The 17,739-nt window shown below is 40.8% G+C and overlaps 1 protein-coding gene across 3 annotated transcripts in view; it reads right to left on the reverse strand.

Moving 5' to 3' along the window:
• Positions 1-17,722, reverse strand: part of agtpbp1 (ATP/GTP binding protein 1) — a 29,951-nt gene extending 12,229 nt beyond the window's left edge. For 2 of the 3 annotated variants that reach the window (XM_034234887.1, XM_034234886.1), the window contains exons 1-16: positions 17,563-17,722; positions 16,211-16,269; positions 14,686-14,816; positions 9,533-9,600; positions 9,022-9,085; positions 8,541-8,687; positions 7,112-7,243; positions 6,919-7,012; positions 6,740-6,777; positions 6,247-6,455; positions 5,976-6,153; positions 5,602-5,643; positions 4,455-4,552; positions 1,828-1,944; positions 542-1,299; positions 59-142 (exon numbers count right to left, since the gene is read on the reverse strand). In XM_034234887.1, coding sequence (XP_034090778.1) covers positions 59-142; positions 542-1,299; positions 1,828-1,944; positions 4,455-4,552; positions 5,602-5,643; positions 5,976-6,153; positions 6,247-6,455; positions 6,740-6,777; positions 6,919-7,012; positions 7,112-7,243; positions 8,541-8,687; positions 9,022-9,085; positions 9,533-9,600; positions 14,686-14,816; positions 16,211-16,242 — 2,192 coding nt within the window. In that variant the 5' untranslated portion in view covers positions 16,243-16,269; positions 17,563-17,722. The remainder of the gene's footprint in view (positions 1-58; positions 143-541; positions 1,300-1,827; positions 1,945-4,454; positions 4,553-5,601; positions 5,644-5,975; positions 6,154-6,246; positions 6,456-6,739; positions 6,778-6,918; positions 7,013-7,111; positions 7,244-8,540; positions 8,688-9,021; positions 9,086-9,532; positions 9,601-14,685; positions 14,817-16,210; positions 16,270-17,562) is intronic. The other variant, XM_034234888.1, reaches the window with a different exon arrangement.
• Between the last annotated feature and the right edge of the window lie 17 nt (positions 17,723-17,739).

Here is a 17,739-nt window from a genome sequence, read left to right on the forward strand (position 1 = left end):
GTTTAGACTGCAAAGCATGCAATACTTTACGTTATCGGGCTCTGTAAGAGGGACTCACCTGGGAATGTCTAGGTCATAAACTACTTTATCCACAATATCATTAGGATGGATTAACCTCTCGATGTCCTGGAATATTTTAGACCTGCAGGATTACACCCAAAAAACAGATTCACGGTTGATACAATGGAACCACACATAGGTTATTCATAACAAAATACTGTTTATTAATAAGGATGAATGCAATAAGCTGTACAAAAATGCCTTTACCCACAACCAAGGCCTTAAAGACAAAGCAAAGCTAGAAGTGTAAACTGTAGCTCACATTCAGTGTCTAATACAGTAAATATTATAAAGAGAAAATATTTGTTTTTTCTTATTAATCTGTGTGGCACGGAAAACACAATAGTACACTGTAGTTTCAGTTTTCTACTGATTGCATGGTTTCTAATTTAACACTCAAGTTTTGTATTACCTGTATCCCCTTTTTAGTTTATTTGCTAAATCATTTCTGCATATCAAATTTTTTAGAATAGGGCCTCACCTCTGAACACCATAAACTCTCTCCTGAAGGGGTTCCCTAAATGTTGGGGGTACATGTCCGAAGTAGTCTGGGTAAGCCACTTCTGCGTACTGGGGTACAGAGTGTGTTCCCTTCACCATCTCCACATAGAGGTCGGGGTCGTGCAGCGGGAGCAGCAGCGCAGTGTCTGGCACCTCCAAAACGGCTCCTTCCCCCCCCTCATCCTCGGCACCCTCTGAGCCACACTCTGAACCCAGGTTACTGCCGCTGCCTCCTCCCACACGACGGGTAGCAATACCTCCCAAAAGCAGAGGAGACTGAATGTGTCTCGTGGCATTGACTGGGGATCCATCTTGTTTGAGTCCCCTTCCTCCTTCTCCTGAGTTCAGGGCCCCCTCCTGTTCTAGAGAGACACACTCAAACACATGTGCTAGGTCTTGTTCCATCATCTGCCCTTGAGATGGAGGCCTGGCGAGGGAGGGCAATGTTGTACGTGTGTCGGGGGAAGGAATGTGGGCCTCTTGGTCCTTGGTGAGGTGGATGGTGTCCAGTTCTAGAGGTGTGAGAGGGGGAGCAGGAGTGGGAGCTGATGGAGCCGGCAGGGGGGGCTGTCCTTTTGTTGGGTTGCAATCCTCCTGAGAGCTCAATGTGTGGGCGTGCTTTGGGGACAGGGCTTGAGCTGTGGGCACTATGATTGGCCGAGAGGATCGATTCGAGGCTGACGATGAGGAGAAAGATGATGTGGTAGAGGCACTCTTTGAGGATTCAAAGTTATAACCCTGCAGGAATAAGATGTGGCGATGAGTAATAAAATGTGGTAGAGACCTCACACTCAACCCGTAAAATTGAAGATCTACCAATAACAATACAAACAATGAGCAATACTTAGCGTAAGGGTAAAATGGATTCATCTCATTGTAATAACATCAATCATAGTAACATAAAGGACAAATAAAACATGAAAATAAAACAATTTCTCAAGCTAACAATCATATGATTAAAAAAAGGAAAATAAAAACTAAATAAGGTCATAAATTGATCTCGTGAACATATATTTCTATGTAAACTTAATGTATGTTTCATAATAATTCATTCTGACGCACAATAGTATGAGCAAATAAGATCAAACTTAAGAACAAGTATGTGTTAAAAATATACAGACACAACCGAGAGTATTGTGAAACACATTGTTGAATGTTGTCAAATACTTGCATATCAATACACCAATAATTCATGTGGTATAACTGGATGTTTTGGTCATATTTTCATACTAAAAACCTTTGTCAACATAGTCACAAAGGACTGACCTGGAAGTCTTCAGAAAGCTCCAAGAAGAACCTCTCATAGACCCTCAACTCCTCGAACGGACGGCCAGGGTTCTTTTTGGGATGCAGCTTGTTGAGGTCCGTCTCTATGTCATCATTCTGATGACAAGACACAAAGGGAGAAAACACACACATCAATGTTATACTTTTTAATGTGTGTTGTCTGGATGACAGATGGGGGATAAATTGAGTTTTATTCTGTATTTGGGCTAATGCCCAAGTCTGTTGTTATCTTATGAATATGACTCCACCCACACTCCACCCACACACTAACCTCCTTTTCCCCTCTCTCTCCAAGTGAGGTTCTTACCCTCATTACCTCTGCCCGCCCTACCACCTGTCCTCTGGACCCTATCCCTTCAAACCTCCTTCAGACTATCGCTCCTGATATTCTACCGTTTCTCACCCATTTCATCAACACTTCTCTAACTTATGGTCACTTTCCAAACAGTCTGAAGGAGGCAAGAGTAAACCCTCTCCTAAAGAAACCCACTCTCAACCCGTCTGATGTTATAAACTACAGGCCTGTCTCTCTACTCCCGTTCCTGTCTAAAACACTTGAACGCGCTGTCTTTAAACAACTCTCCTGTTATCTCCATCAGAACAACCTTCTGGATCCGCACCAGTCTGGTTTCAAGGCAGGTCACTCCACAGAAACTGCTCTCATTGCTGTCACTGAGGAACTGCACACTGCCAAAGCAGCCTCCCTCTCCTCTGTCATCATCCTGTTGGACCTGTCTGCTGCATTCGACACGGTGATTCATCAGATCCTCCTTCGCACTCTCCAAGAACTTGGAGTTTCAGGCTCTGCACTTTCCCTCCTTACCTCATACCTCAAAGACCGTACCTACAGGGTAACTTGGAGAGGGTCCGAGTCCGACTCGTGTCAATTAACTACAGGGGTCCCTCAGGGCTCTGTTCTTGGTCCCCTCCTCTTCTCCCTGTACACAAACTCGCTCGGATCAGTTATTAGCCGCATGGTTTTTCATACCACTGACACCCAATTAATTTTGTCCTTTCCCCGCTCAGAGACCCAGGTCGTCGCATGCATCTCTGCTTGTCTAGCTGACATCTCTCAGTGGATGTCTGCTCATCACCTCAAGCTCAACCTTGACAAGACTGAACTGCTTTTTCTTCCGGGAAAAGATTGTCCCACTCTTGACCTGACAATCAACATCGGCACCTCTGTTGTTTCCCCGACTCAGACTGCAAGGAATCTGGGAGTGATCCTAGATAACAACCTGTCCTTCACTGCAAACATCGCTGCTACAACCCGTTGCTGCAGATACACGCTTTACAACATCAGGAAGATACGTCCCCAGCTGACCCAGAAAGCGACGCAGGTTCTGGTCCAGGCTCTCGTCATCTCACGCCTAGACTACTGCAACTCCCTCCTGGCTGGTCTACCTGCATGTGCCATCCGACCTCTGCAGCTCATCCAGAATGCAGCGGCTCGTCTGGTCTTTAACCTTCCTAAAGTTTCCCACACCACTCCGCTCCTCCGCTCCCTTCACTGGCTTCCGGTAACTGCTAGAATCCACTTCAAGACACTGGTACTTGCATACCATGCTGCGAATGGATCTGGCCCTTCCTACATCCAGGACATGGTTAAACTGTATACCCCAGCGCGTGCACTACGCTCTGCATTAGCCAAACGACTCGCTGCACCCTCGCTGCGAGGGGGACGCATGTTCCCATCAGCAAAAACACGTGGGTTTGCTATCCTGGCTCCAAAATGGTGGAATGAGCTCCCCATTGACATCAGGACAGCAGAAAGCCTGCACATCTTCCGGCGCAGACTGAAAACTCATCTCTTTCGACTCTACCTCGAGCGATAGAATTACTAACAAATAACTGCTAACAGAGCACTTATATACTAATAAAGTACTGGCTTATCTATAGCCAGTTGAGTAGCACTTGAAATGTTTGGCTCTATGAAACCTGATGTACTTATATGATTCTGTTTTCTTCAAGGTTGTGTCTTCCTGGTCGAATGTACTTATTGTAAGTCTCTTTGGATAAAAGTGTCAGCTAAATGCAATGTAATGTAATGAGAAGGATCAGAGAACACAGAACCTTGACACCTATGTTTAATTTTAGGGGGATGTTATAGTGCTCTGAAATGTTCAGTGCCTCGCTGGAATGCCAACTCACTCATAAAAAGACCTGAACAATGTTTTCATTTCATCCATAGTTGTAAATACCACATATCAGATATGGGAGGCATGTGATATGAGAGTGTTAGGCACTGTCTGGCTTATGACTGCCCCCTGCTGGAGGTGTGTCAGAAAAAACTGACAATCTGTTGAAGTTAAGTATTTTATCATTGATACAAACTCCCCCGATACACTTATAGATTCCCATTGTTTAGCCAATGAGGGCTAATAATAATTTTTTTTAAAACAATAATTCTTACTAAAGTTCAATCATGATGCAAAAATGTTAAGGCTAAAACGTTAATGATGTATTTGACTTAGGCCTCATCTCTGCAGTGTCTCTTTAACACTCCTTGCATACAGAGAACATTCATTTAACAATTTGAACTCTAAGTGCTACACATAATGTAGGTATGTGAAATATTGTGTGTGCATGCGAGTGCTGAATATTACCGCAGTGTTTTGATCCTTCTCGTCTTCTTCATTCTCAGTATCGTTCTCTGTGTCTGCGTCTGTCTCCTCGTTATCACTTTCATCTACCACATCATCCACTGACACACACACACACACACACACACACACACACACACACACACACACACACACACACACACACACCACACACACACACCCACACACACACACACACACACACACACACTACACACATCACACACACACACACAAAACACCAAACACACACACACACACACACACCACACACACACACACACACACACACACACACACACACACAACACACACACACACACACACACACACACACACACACACACACACACACACACACACCACACACACACACCAACACACACACACACACACACACACCACACACACACACACACACACACACACACACACACACACACACACACACCACACACACACACACACACACACACACACAGTATGAGGTGACTTTCCCTAAAACTAAGGTTTACATTTATTTGCCAAAGTCAGGAGTTCATTATTTTACAGACAGGAAACTAAACGGATTTTGGGCACCGAGTTGAATTACTAGAACAGAGAAAATGTGAACTACAAAATGTGAGCAGCCATGATTCAGAGATGGGTGAGAGATTTAAAAGACAGAGGAATTTTGATAACATGAAAGGCAAGTAGCTTGTTCTGTGACACTGTTCTCCATAGTTGGACAACTGACATCATAGACATGTTTTTGACAATAGGAGTTAACACAACTATGTGGTATATGTTCCTGTTAGATTTTTACTGACATTTGTGGACATCATCAAGGAGATTCACCTAAGTATAGCGCTACATGAAAAGTTATATTTCGATTGAACATGTTTTAAGAATACATTAACGGGAAGAGACAATAGGCTAAAGTTTTTCATCAGACAACCTGTGGACGCAACAAGGAAGCGTATTAGTTGAGGACAATACAAGTAAGCAAGCAAGCAAAAAAGCAATGTGCACTAGGCATCTTTATTGCATGTTTATTACTAACACATGTCATGTGTTAGTTTAATGAAGTTATGAGGGAAGTAAATGAGTAAGCAGCAGTGAGTGAGTCTATGTTTTCTGAGGATGGAGATGTTTCTTACGCACGTCTTACCCTTCTTTAAGGGCCTGTTGCAGAGCTGAAGAATCTTTCTTCCTGTAAGGCATATTGTGTGCAGCAGTATTTCTCATTAACCAATCATGCGGTCGAGGGATGTAATCATTATTTGTGTGTGTGTATGTGTTTATTTTCTTATGTAGAACTGAATCTAGGAGAGCTAACCGCGCTAAATAAGTTTATGTGTCTGTCTGTTTGGCATAAAAAAACAATGAAAGTTGTGCGCAAACACTATGCTGGGGCGCTCTCTAGTGAACTGTGTGTGTGTGTGTGTGTGTGTGTGTGTGTGTGTGTGTGTGTGTGTGTGTGTGTGTGTGTGTGTGTGTGTGTGCGTGTGTGTGTGTGTGTGTGTGTGTGAGAGAGATTCTCACCCCCAGGTGGCTGGCTGTAGAGCTGCGCCACAGGACCTGCAGCAGGTATATGTGGCAGCTGGTAGTGGAAGGCCGATTTGATGGTAGGCAGAGGCAGACGGTTCTTAGGAAAACACTTCCTCATGATGAGACTTGAAGTGTTGACGAGTGGATCCAGAGTCCGCACCGGGAGACACTCCTTTAAAATACAACCACACAGAAAGTAGAGCAGTGTAAGTGTGTGCTGAATGCTGTTATTGTTTGCCATGCGTATTACGCCCTTCTCACTCACAGTGGAGGAATTGTAGAGGATCCGCATGCCATCAGCGTCTATGAATGATTTCCTGCCGAGCTTGATGTTGGTAATGTTCCTGAGGCAGACCAGCAGCCCTTTGCGAATCAGCATGTGGCGATGGCGTGTGTCATTGCGATGCCAATCCTGGTAGAGAGCGAGCAAGATATGCACATGTCCGCCATCCACTGCACGGCGAGCATTCGTTTCTGCAAGGAAACATGGAAGAGGGACATGAGAAAGCAGTGAGGATTTTTACTTTACGACTGTGGAATGGGATGAAGAGAAGCATGGGAGGTGTAAAACGTTTTGTTTTTTTGGTTACTTAAAATCCATATTGGATGATCACAAAGTGCGTTTGCGTCAGTGAGAAACAGAATATCAGTCAAGGACAGGCAAAGCATTCGTGCAAATTGTGTGTGAGTGTCAGAAGAAGAAAGCTCACTAAACTACTGTAGAGTCAAAAGACAATGTTACAAAGCAAATTACTCACTGGATTTGAGCAGCGCTCCCAGTGCATCCAGAGCTACCCTGTTGGTTTAGAAACAAGACAAATGTGTTACATGGTATGCTTAAAAGCTCATTGAAGGAAGAAAAGTGGAGGCAGTGGTTGTGATGGTTTGTTTTACACACAGCATTCATGATGGCTCATTAAAGCAATCAATTGCTTACTTAAGCAGGCTGGTGTTCTTCTTGCTGTATGGCGACACAATTTTGAACATGATTTCCACCACTCCATTCTTGCCCAAAGAAATAGCATTCACCGCTTTAAAAGAACAATACATTAATAAATATCAGACAAAATTAGAAATTGAGAGGGAGGACGCAGGGAAAATCTACAACTGTCGAGTTTAAAAGTACTTACAGTTGGTGGAGTAAACCCTGAGAACCTGCAGGCAGGGCAGAAGCAGTTTAGTATTCTGTAGGTTCTGTTTCGTTAAGTTGACCGTGACGTTCAGCGCGCCGCTCAGACGCGCCTTTACTCCGAATTTTCTGTCTGAAGACATGTTCATGCAGAGAATACATCAGTCATTTTCAATGTTGTTGGATGGTTCAACCACTATTTTATTGATCTACAGCAGAGTTCCCGTTAGCCGGTAATTACCGGACTACGACCGGTAAAATATGCTGAGGACCGGCAAATCTAAATCTCTCCGGTCAAAGTGTCCGTTCAAAATAATTTACGTTTAGCGCAATACCGCATCAGTTGCGCAATTTGCGCCACGTATGTGACAGACAAAAGAGTAGGCTATGTGACAGAGAAGAATAGTCCATTCTAATGTCTAACACTTAATGTGGAGAAAGAGATGTCCTGTATGGGTTGATTGTGCGTTGATCTGTTGGTAATGCCTCGGGGTTCCGGTGGGCATGTAAACAAATTCATAATGCGGCGCTATACTTTGTGGCCTCACCCGGTTGCATAGCGACACTTATTGTTTAGGTGTCTTTTAATAAGCAGGTAGTCATATCATTAGCTAGAACTAGCTATATCTGATCGATATGGACATAAACGCGAGTAAAGTCTAATCTGGCGGGAGAGAGAGATCAGCTGCTGCTGACGAGTCGACACGCAGCTCTGCATGATCACCTGCAGCGGTGAGCGGAACAAAACACACACTTCAGTTTAGAATATCACACATAGCTATTTTAATGACCTCTCAAACTACCTAAACTAGTTATAGATAAGTTTAGTTTTACTGTCGGGTCACTCATTACTGATCCGCGAGCTGCATGATACTGACGGGCTGTCAGGAGAAGGAGAGAGCGCTCCGTTTATTATTCCCGTGTTATTATAATTACTGTACACTTTTGAATAGTTAATCTACTATAATTAGTTTGTCTAATATCGAATAATATCAATTTGTTTTAAAGCACAATACATAACAAAGAAGACTTTTGACCGGCACTTTTCTCATTTTGTCCGGAAGATTTAAACTTTAACGGACATGTTGACCGGCGAAAAAATATTCTAACGGGAACTCTGATCTACAGGTGGCAGTTACGTGCAAGAAAAGTATCAATGTTCCTGCAAAGAAGAACACTGCCGGTTCAGTAAGCAATGCATCTCAAATATTTTATGAGGAAGTAAAGTCTCCTTAATACACAATGTGTTTCCTTTAGCAGGAACAGCGTAAACATTGCTTTCATTTGTTTAAAGGAATGTTAACAGGGCACCTTTAATAGCACAGACCAGACTGACATAAGGGACATTTTGGACATATAACACAGTTAAATGGTGAGAACAGAGACAAAAGCAAACGTTGATGTGTTTGAAACTGTGACATTGATCCTACCTTTTGGTCCAACCTTGGCAAGCAGTGAGTGAAGCTGTAGCATGAGTTCTTCACTGGGAGGCAACTCTTTACTGGCACCGATCAGAATCTGGAATAATATTCCTGTTCCTCCTTTAGACACAAATACTCCTACCCTGCGACCTCTGCCTATAGACAGAAAACAGACAGCATTAGATGTGATAAAACATAATTCATCATGGAAATATGCAGTGGAAATCCTGGTAAGCACAAACCTTAAAACATTATGCATCCCAGCTGAAGTCACTATCACCATTTATAAGAGTGTTAAACTGAGTTGTTTATGCTTTTTAGAACAGATGTACTACTAGTCAGAGTCATAAAAGAATATTGGAAAGGACAGTTAAATTGCCCGCTAACTTATTATCCAGCAAGGAAGTTAATGTTGTTATTAGCTCTAAAAATCAGGGCATGAACTGCTCATCAATTTTGGGTTTGGAAAAAAAGGGAAAGCTCTACGTACCCACAGTCAGCAGCTCACTGAGTATGTACAAGATGTTCAGAGTGGTTGGGACGTCCCTGGTGTTCTGCCAGAGCCACATACATTACACACGTTAAAAAAACATTCAGATCTATACATAGTGAATATTACTGTGGGCCTTTGATGTGTCATCTGTAGTGTAGTTTCCTAGAGCTGTTTATACAAAACCAGGGATGCTTCTTATGTCTGCCTGAAAACACTGAGCTAATTCTGGCCAATCTCATATTGGAGATGTCTAATAGGTTTAAGAAGGATTCCTAAAAGGGAGGGGAAAGACATCTTCCTATTGCTGATTTGTTTTCTCACAAGAGTTGTATGATAAGATTGATATAATTCTCGTGTTATCTTACTGTACATTAAATATCAAGCTAATTTAGTTTAGTCAATTGATCAATCTATCAATCTGTGCAAACAGAAACAAAAACAACTGAGTAAACTTAGTGTTGTCATATTCTGAGCAGCAATCTCCTGCTGTGTTGATGAGTGAGCTTACCTCCAGCGAAGCCAGGATGACCTCCATGCCACTGGAGCCTTTGGACATCACCTCTTTTCCGCTCTTCTCTGCAACACACAACAAAACAAAAAGGATCAGAGATGTGAAGATAAACAGCTGTGCTTGGTCCTGTACAAACAATGTGAGGGCTGTTTTTCCACCTACAGCAGCTTGTCCTGTAAACGTTGGCTGGGCCATAAAGGCAAGTCCCAACGTCACAGTGGATTATCCTGGAACGTGTGAAGACCTCTGCCCTGGGTTACTGCTTCATTGCACAATAAATAGATCATTTTTCTTTAACTGTTACCTTGTGTCAAATAGTTCCTTTCGCACACAAGCTTTACCTTTACCTATCCCACTGAAAAACATGGGAAAATAAACGATTGTGCTGTAATTCCTACTTCAACCCTTTCAATCACGCCGCACAGCTGCCCTGTAATTTATGGGCTGACAGATTCCAGTGTTCTTTGAAGAGGCCTCAGTGATTGAGCCAGTCCTGTTTTGAAACAAATGCAAACTCTCCAAACAAAAACACATGACAGAGTCAACAACAGATTAAGGGCCACTTTCCTTCAACCTGAAAGTGGCCCTTAGTTCCTTTTATAGGACTGTTTTGAAACCAGTATTAACTTATTAAAGAGGATTACATTTACATAAAATAACATACAATAAAGAATCTGTGTAATATTTAAATGTCAAGTTAAATACTGAATTTTATTAACTAGAATACACAGGTATCTTGTTTATTTGACACACGCATTTTCCACCTTTTACGGTCTAATGCTATAACACGTGTTGAAGAGAATATACAATAAATCAAATCAACATGGGTATTGAATGAATAATTATTACTAATTAACAAAATACAGTTCAATCTGAAAAATACTCAGCAAAGAAACAAAAAAACTCAACCGTCTTTCTTCACATTGTTCCAACAAACACCAACTGGGGTTGGGTCAAAATGAAGCCTGTTGATGATCCTACACACGTGAGGGTTTCATGTATCTGGAATTACCCACAGCATGATGTCAATCATGCAGCTTCTATGATCTGATCTCACACACACACACACACCACACACACACACACAACACACAACACACACACACACACACACACACACACACACACACACACACACACACACACACACACACACACACACACACACACACACACACACACACACAACCTCTTAAAACATTTGTCATGCCAGACTTTTTAAAGCTCTCCAAAACCAACTGGCCTTTCAACACTAATCCTCAAAAATCTAAAACAAACATACACACAAGGGATTGCACATAGATCACTGAAAAATAATAAATAATTATAAATTATGATCGGTTACAATCTATTTACTGCAATCTATCTATTTTAATTCCGATGATCTGAGTAGAGCAGATTGACAGCTAACTGATCCGCACAAAAACCTACATATTTTTCATTTCGAGTGATCGTATAAGTAATATATGACTGCTTGAAGTATTAACTCCATTAACTGTACACATTAGATGGTTATTGTTATCTCACCTGGCCTGAAGAAGGTGAAATATTTGCAATGTAAAATGCCCAAAGAATATATACATTTTATCAAAAACACCTGAATTATATATTTCATTCTTAATCTTACCTGGTGGCTCTGGGGAAACTGCAGATTGATAATATCTCCTGCCGTAGCGGTACTCCATTTCAAAGCTCTTAAAATTGACTAAAGCTTTGGGTAAAAAGAAAAGTCCTTTTTCCAAAATCCCAGGTGAACAGGCTCAAAAGACTAAGGTTGCACAGGTCTACTGTAAATTTAACTGTCAACGTTTGATGGGCTATATGAAGTGAAAAAGCCCTTTGGAACATATTTTGTACTTCAATATCCCTGTAAGGCTAGAAGAAAACTGCTCTACTCTCAATCCTCCAGCTTTTTGCCAACCTATGGTGCCAACACAAAGCAAAGGGTCAGGACACCATGAACTCAGTAAGCAGAAACTTTCCCTTGCAAGAACGAGAAATTAGACCTCCAGCTGCTCCTATAGAAATGCGACAACTGTATAGGAAACCTCTCCTCACACGTCCTCTCCTCTTTCCTCCCCCCTTTCTCCTAATCAGCTCTGTGAGGAAAGAGAAAGCTGCCATGCTATTAAATAAAAACAAGCACTGAATTTCAGACAGCAAAAAATGTAGAATTGTTACCTTTTATACTAGACACATTTCCTATTAAACCACACAAGATTTACTATGGTCTGTGAAGCTTCTTGTTTAAAATAGTTATATTTCATTGATTTTTCATCCGATTCATACTTTCCTTCTCGCTATCATCCTTGTTTACTATCTTTGTATCTCTAGACTGTCTACTAAGCTCCAAAAATTATGAACATGAGACAAGAGTACAGCAAAGCCGGTCTTGGCGTGTTTAGTTACAGTGAACCGGGCCAGACCCCGTCTTTCCCCCTCATCAACGTCTCGCTCATACACATTTCAAGTTGAGGCTGCAGGCGGGGTGTGACAGACAGCCAACAGTAGAAGGACAGCTGATATATCAGGAATAACAGGGTCACACACAGAAGCCTTTCCACTGAGCCCAGCCGTTGGGACGGATTAACGTTTAACTTTAAAGTGGGAGGACGGGATGAATTATGGTGAGAGGAGATGAAGAGTAAAGAAGTACGAAAATGTCAGCATGCTTAAAACTTCAAGGAGATGATTCAGCACACATTTTCAGATTCACACCGAAGGTTCTACTTTACCTAAATTCTTATGACTAACTTGCCCTAGCTTAAGAAACTCGTAGTGGCAAGAAAGTGCCACTGATTAAAAACTTTTTATTTAAGTATTCAAATAAACATAATGTAAATAGTTCACATCTGTAGTACTGTGGTAAACAATTCTTAATATTTTAATTAAAAACTGTATTTCAAGTATTTCATGTTTTCATTATTGATTAATCGGTCAATAAAATTGGTGCTTTTTTCTATTAACTGATACAATGTTTGGCTACAAATGTGTCCCAAAGTAGTACAAAATGCCTATCGAATTTCCAAAAGCCCAAGATAAACAACAGTATGAAGTACAAAAATATTAAATGTACCAAAATGTTTAGTTTTTTTTTCTTTTTTCGAGCGTGTAAAACCAAAGAAAATACAAATGAAACAAAAGATGATACAGACATGATACAGTACTATACAAATGAATGTAATAACAAAACAAAATATTTCATTAATAATTGAATAATCTGTAGTATCATTGTCTGATATCAATAAACAACAACGCTTTAGCTAATTACACGTCCGAAAAGGGGTCGGAAGAAGTTTACACTTATTTAATCCGACCCCTTCTCCCTTTTTTTTTTACAACTTAATATATGTTAACATACAATATAAATGTATACTTATAATCTTGAATAATTTATATAATCATTCATATAATATATACAGGCAAGTTAGGAGAATGGTCTCTATATTTATATATATATACATATGTACATACACAAATTCATACAAACACAAATTCATAAATTGAATACAAAACAAGAATATAAACAGTTATGGTTTAGCAGTGTCCTCCCTGTGCCTTGTGAGAATTGTGTCTTTATATCTCTTTTTAAATAGTTTGATGTTTGGACATCCCTTTAGCTCCTCACTCTAATTGTTCCAGATCTTCACCCCACAAACAGAAACACAAAAACGTCTCTTTGTTGTGCGCACCCTAACATTAGTGAATATAAATGAACCACGTAAATAATAATTCCCTTGTCTTTCATTGAACAATATCTGAATATTCCCAGGTAATTGAACATGTTTTGCCTTAAACATGATTTGTGCAATTTGGAATTCAACAAGATCTGACAGTTTTAATAATTTTAACTCTAAGAATAATGGGTTTGTATGATCCCTATAGCCGACATTTTTAATAAGTCTTATTGCTCTTTTTTGTAGAATAAATAGGGATTGTGTTGTAGTTTTATAATTACTGCCCCAGTATTCAGTCGTGTTCGACACAGCGGTGCGTCTCAATGCTTCTTCTGCTGTCAGATCTTCTTCTCTGCTCTCCTTTCAAGGAGTAATCAGAGAACCAGATCTGAAGACACTATCAATTGATCCACACTTTGACTACCCCCAACTCATCACAGCAGCTGCACTGAACACAGTTTAATTTGAGTTGAACTCAACCTGACTAGCTGAAGCTTAGCGGCAATTTAAAGAGAACCAAGGTAACACATCAAAGTTTACAGGTGGAAAGGAGTTCTACTGTATGAGCTTAAATCTGCATAAAGACATGTGTGGCTCCACAGGTCAAATATGATAGATGGCCTCAAATGAGTACCATAAGTCAACATTAGCTCCTAGCATCATCCACCGGAACCTCTGACTCAAACTGCCGCCGTTGAAGTAACATTGTTGTAGTGGAGGCACCAGGTTGTGAAAAGGATGAAGAGTGTGTGGAATAAATGTGACGGCCCCTCTGCTCTGTGTGCTGGGATGTTGCTTTGCTTTCTGTCGCCAGGGCTGCAGACCAGGTGGAGGGTAATCAGCGTCATGGGACACACCGATCCAGTCCTCTGGGACTGATCTCATCTCACACACTTCTGTGTTGTGGTTTAGATATTTATTTTCCTTCTTTTTAACGGCACAACAGCCATGCAGCAAATTATTAGTAATCCACTCCCTACACTTTTACTCAATATTTGTTGGGCATGTTTTGAATATGTTGTGGTCAATAAATTACTTTATTTGTATTAGTTATTCTACCTATGTGTTCCCTGTTTTTGTCCCATTTTAAGAGCAGGGTGCTAATCTGGAGGGGAGATGCTCCTGTATGTGTAACCCTTCATTCTATTCAATATTGTATATTTGCTTATGTAATAGTTAACACAGTGGTTGATTTGATTACAATTAGAGTTGTCGTTTTTGTAAAAACATATTACAATGCCGACAGAAGTTACTGCCAACAAAACGATTTGTGTCTAGTACATCGGCACAAACAAAGAGGTGGCAGCACTGTTCATGTTATCACACTTAGCTTGAGATAACACCAATACTCACATACCACATGTCTCTGAACAAACGCATAAATACAGGGAAATTACTAGATTTAGTCTTTCTTTTGTTACAGTTTGAGAACAGTGCATTGCATGTTGTGTGTGTGTGTGTGTTTGCTCTCACCCTGTGTCTGTATGAGATGATATATCTTTGCAGTGACCTGTCTTGCTGTTTCGACATCTCTCACCATGGTCTCTCCATTCATCCTCTCCAGTTGGGCCAGGAGCATCAGGACCCTGGAGTTACTGGGAACGCTGGAAACACGCACGCACACAAACAAACAGCTTTACTTTTTAGAGAAATATATGTAACATGAACATGTTATACATTAATCCATTCCATTATAAGATTTTAATGAAAGGAAAATGAAGGAAAAAGTATGTATTTATTTATTTATTTATATATTGCATATTCAAGCCCATCTGGAAAGGTCTGAGGTCAGTATAAAAGCGTAGTGTGTCATATGGATGCATTTACAAAGTGGGTGCTTAATACATAAGCATGTGCTAAGAGAGAAATCTGTTACTATTTCCTGCTTCATGTCTGAGATTAAAAAGGGATTAGAATGATGGATCAGTTTTAGTTTATCCAGCATGGAGTTAACCCGGAGAACAGACATAGCAGCCCCTCATATGGGCACATGCCCTTTTATGCTTAAAGTGAGTGAAATATGTCTAAACCAGAATAATAACCAACATAAATAGCCTTCTCTGTTCTAAAGGGCAGTGCTAAATAGAAAACACCCACATAGGCAATGTATGTTATTGTATATTATCTCTTTTTAATTCATTTCAATTAAGTTGACCATTGAGGCAGTTTCTTAGCGCTTCACTATTTCTGGGAAAGTGACCATCCCATGGTTATAATCTTAGCTCAGTGGCGCTCAGCTGGAAACACAAGGTTAGAGGTCAGTTGTTAGTACAGCAACGGCAAACATGGGAGAGAGCATCAAAACTCTGTGATTGAACCCTGTGGAGCGAAGTTTCTCATATATCCTTATAAAGACAGAGAGAGAAACTGTGTGTGTGTGTGTGTGTGTGTGTGTGTGTGTGTGTGTGTGTGTGTGTGTGTGTGTGTGTGTGTGTGTGTGTGTGTGTGTGTGTGTGGACAGAAAAAGAAAACATTGAAAAAGGGAAAGAATGATGAAAAAAGTGATCTAGACAAGGGAAAACATAGCAAGAAGAAAAGACAGCCTAAATCTACAAACTGGATGACTAAGTAACATCAGTGACTGAACACAATATAAAGCTAGAAAAGATCAGGAGAAACACTGAGAGGTTTATTACAGGGGTCTTTTTGCTGCATTAATGATGAGTGTTGTTATTTAAAGTCATCATGACAACTCAAATGGAAAGGCAATTAGTTAACTGCTGTCTTGCACAATAACAGTTTATTTTGGAGGCACACAGTGCAACAGGAAAATAAACAGAATCAACAAACACTTGTGGAGAGGGACAGTTACAAAGCAAAATAGTTCCAGAAAGAATAAATGTAAGCACTCAGTGAGTGACATAGAGAGTGAGAAAGAGAATGTGTGAACAGATGGTTGCAGATTTCACCCAGAAACACTAACATACTACATTTCACAGCCTGCATGTGTTAAGGTGCACAATTAATGTGGTTGTCCTCAAATAGCCAAGCAACTCACCCTTTATCTGTGGCCATTTTGGGTTTGTTCATTTTATCTACTTCAACATGTCATGTCGTCTGCAAGAAAAAAGAAAATTAAGACATGCTGTACAATTTAACACATTTGCATAATTAACCTGTGTGCCAGAACAGGTCCCACTGACTTAACTCCTTGCTGTAACCCCAGGCTCTAGTCAGCCTCATCTAGCAAAGACAAGATAATGATCAACCTAAACTGCCCATAGCTGTGAATGTGTCTGTCCATATGTGTTAACCCTGGAACAAGCTACAGCTGCAGAGATGGCTATACCATGACAGACTTTACTATCTGATACACAGAAGGTCCTGGCTGATTTAATACAAAAACAAAGAGGCTGCCTTACATGCTGCAGATCTCAAATGTCTCGAGACAAAAGACCAGTAGTCGACAAGGTAATTTGAATAGGAGGTCTGAAAAAAAGCTATGCTAAGCTTTTAGTTGCATTAAAAAAAATTGGGTTTTTTTCTGAATGGAAAAAATCAGCATTGTGCAGCAGAAAAGTTCGTCAACAGTTCAGTGAATTTAATTGTCACAGGTTTCCAAAGAGATTAGAAGATGAGGTCAGACGGTCATACAGAAAGGTTTATGGGCTGTGATAAGATGAGTCATAAACAATGTTGCTGTTAAATGTTGAGATATCATTCAACATCACTATTGTTAGAAAAATATACAGTTGTTTTACATAGGTCAAACAAACCTATTTAAAAAGGTGCTAAGATGTATATTAATCAATACAATACATATAACTCTATAATCAGGTTTGTTTAAAATGTGCAGAGTCAGACAGCATAAGCCCACCACCCTTTCTTACAACAGGAACAACCAGTTGACGTCCCGATGATCTTATGGGCTGAGGAGCAGCAAGATCAGACCATAAAGAGACTAGGGATAATCAATTTGAAGCTTTCTCCAAAGCAATTGTAAAACTGATTTTTTTTGGATGCCAGTTTATATAAGCCAGATGGTAACTCTCGTCACAAAGTAGAATCAAATATCTCTTTAGAAAACATGATAAGCTATCGTTATACCACCAGCCCACAGGGACATTTTGGCATAGATGCTCTAATGGTCTCTGATTGGTCACTGTCATTAGGCTACTGTCAGCTAGTAAACAGATGGGCAAGGCTGTTTTACAAGATGCTAAGTTAGATAGGCTAGATGAGGCTGCTAGTGTCCGCTGCACCTGCTGCACTAGTCAGTCATTAACGGCCGCCTGTCTACGACAGCAGGCTAGCTAACGGAGGAATATGCTAACAATAAAGCGTGCACAGGCGATATTAGCGAAAGCACTAGGCCTGCATATAACTGTCAAGAAAGACGCGTTTACGAACCTGCATGTAAAGGAACTGCTGTCCCATTCAGGGTGAACCAATTCCAAGATAAGGGGGCCCGCTGCCGTGTGTTTGTGTTGCCTGAAACGCCCTGATGATGTTGTGATGAGACCATAGGGATGAGACCAGCCCCCACTAGCGACGGCTCCAACTGCCAGGGCTGTCGGCTAACAACGC

Source organism: Gymnodraco acuticeps, unplaced genomic scaffold (assembly GCF_902827175.1).
Source record: "Gymnodraco acuticeps unplaced genomic scaffold, fGymAcu1.1, whole genome shotgun sequence".
NCBI classification, from domain to species: Eukaryota; Metazoa; Chordata; class Actinopteri; order Perciformes; family Bathydraconidae; genus Gymnodraco; species Gymnodraco acuticeps.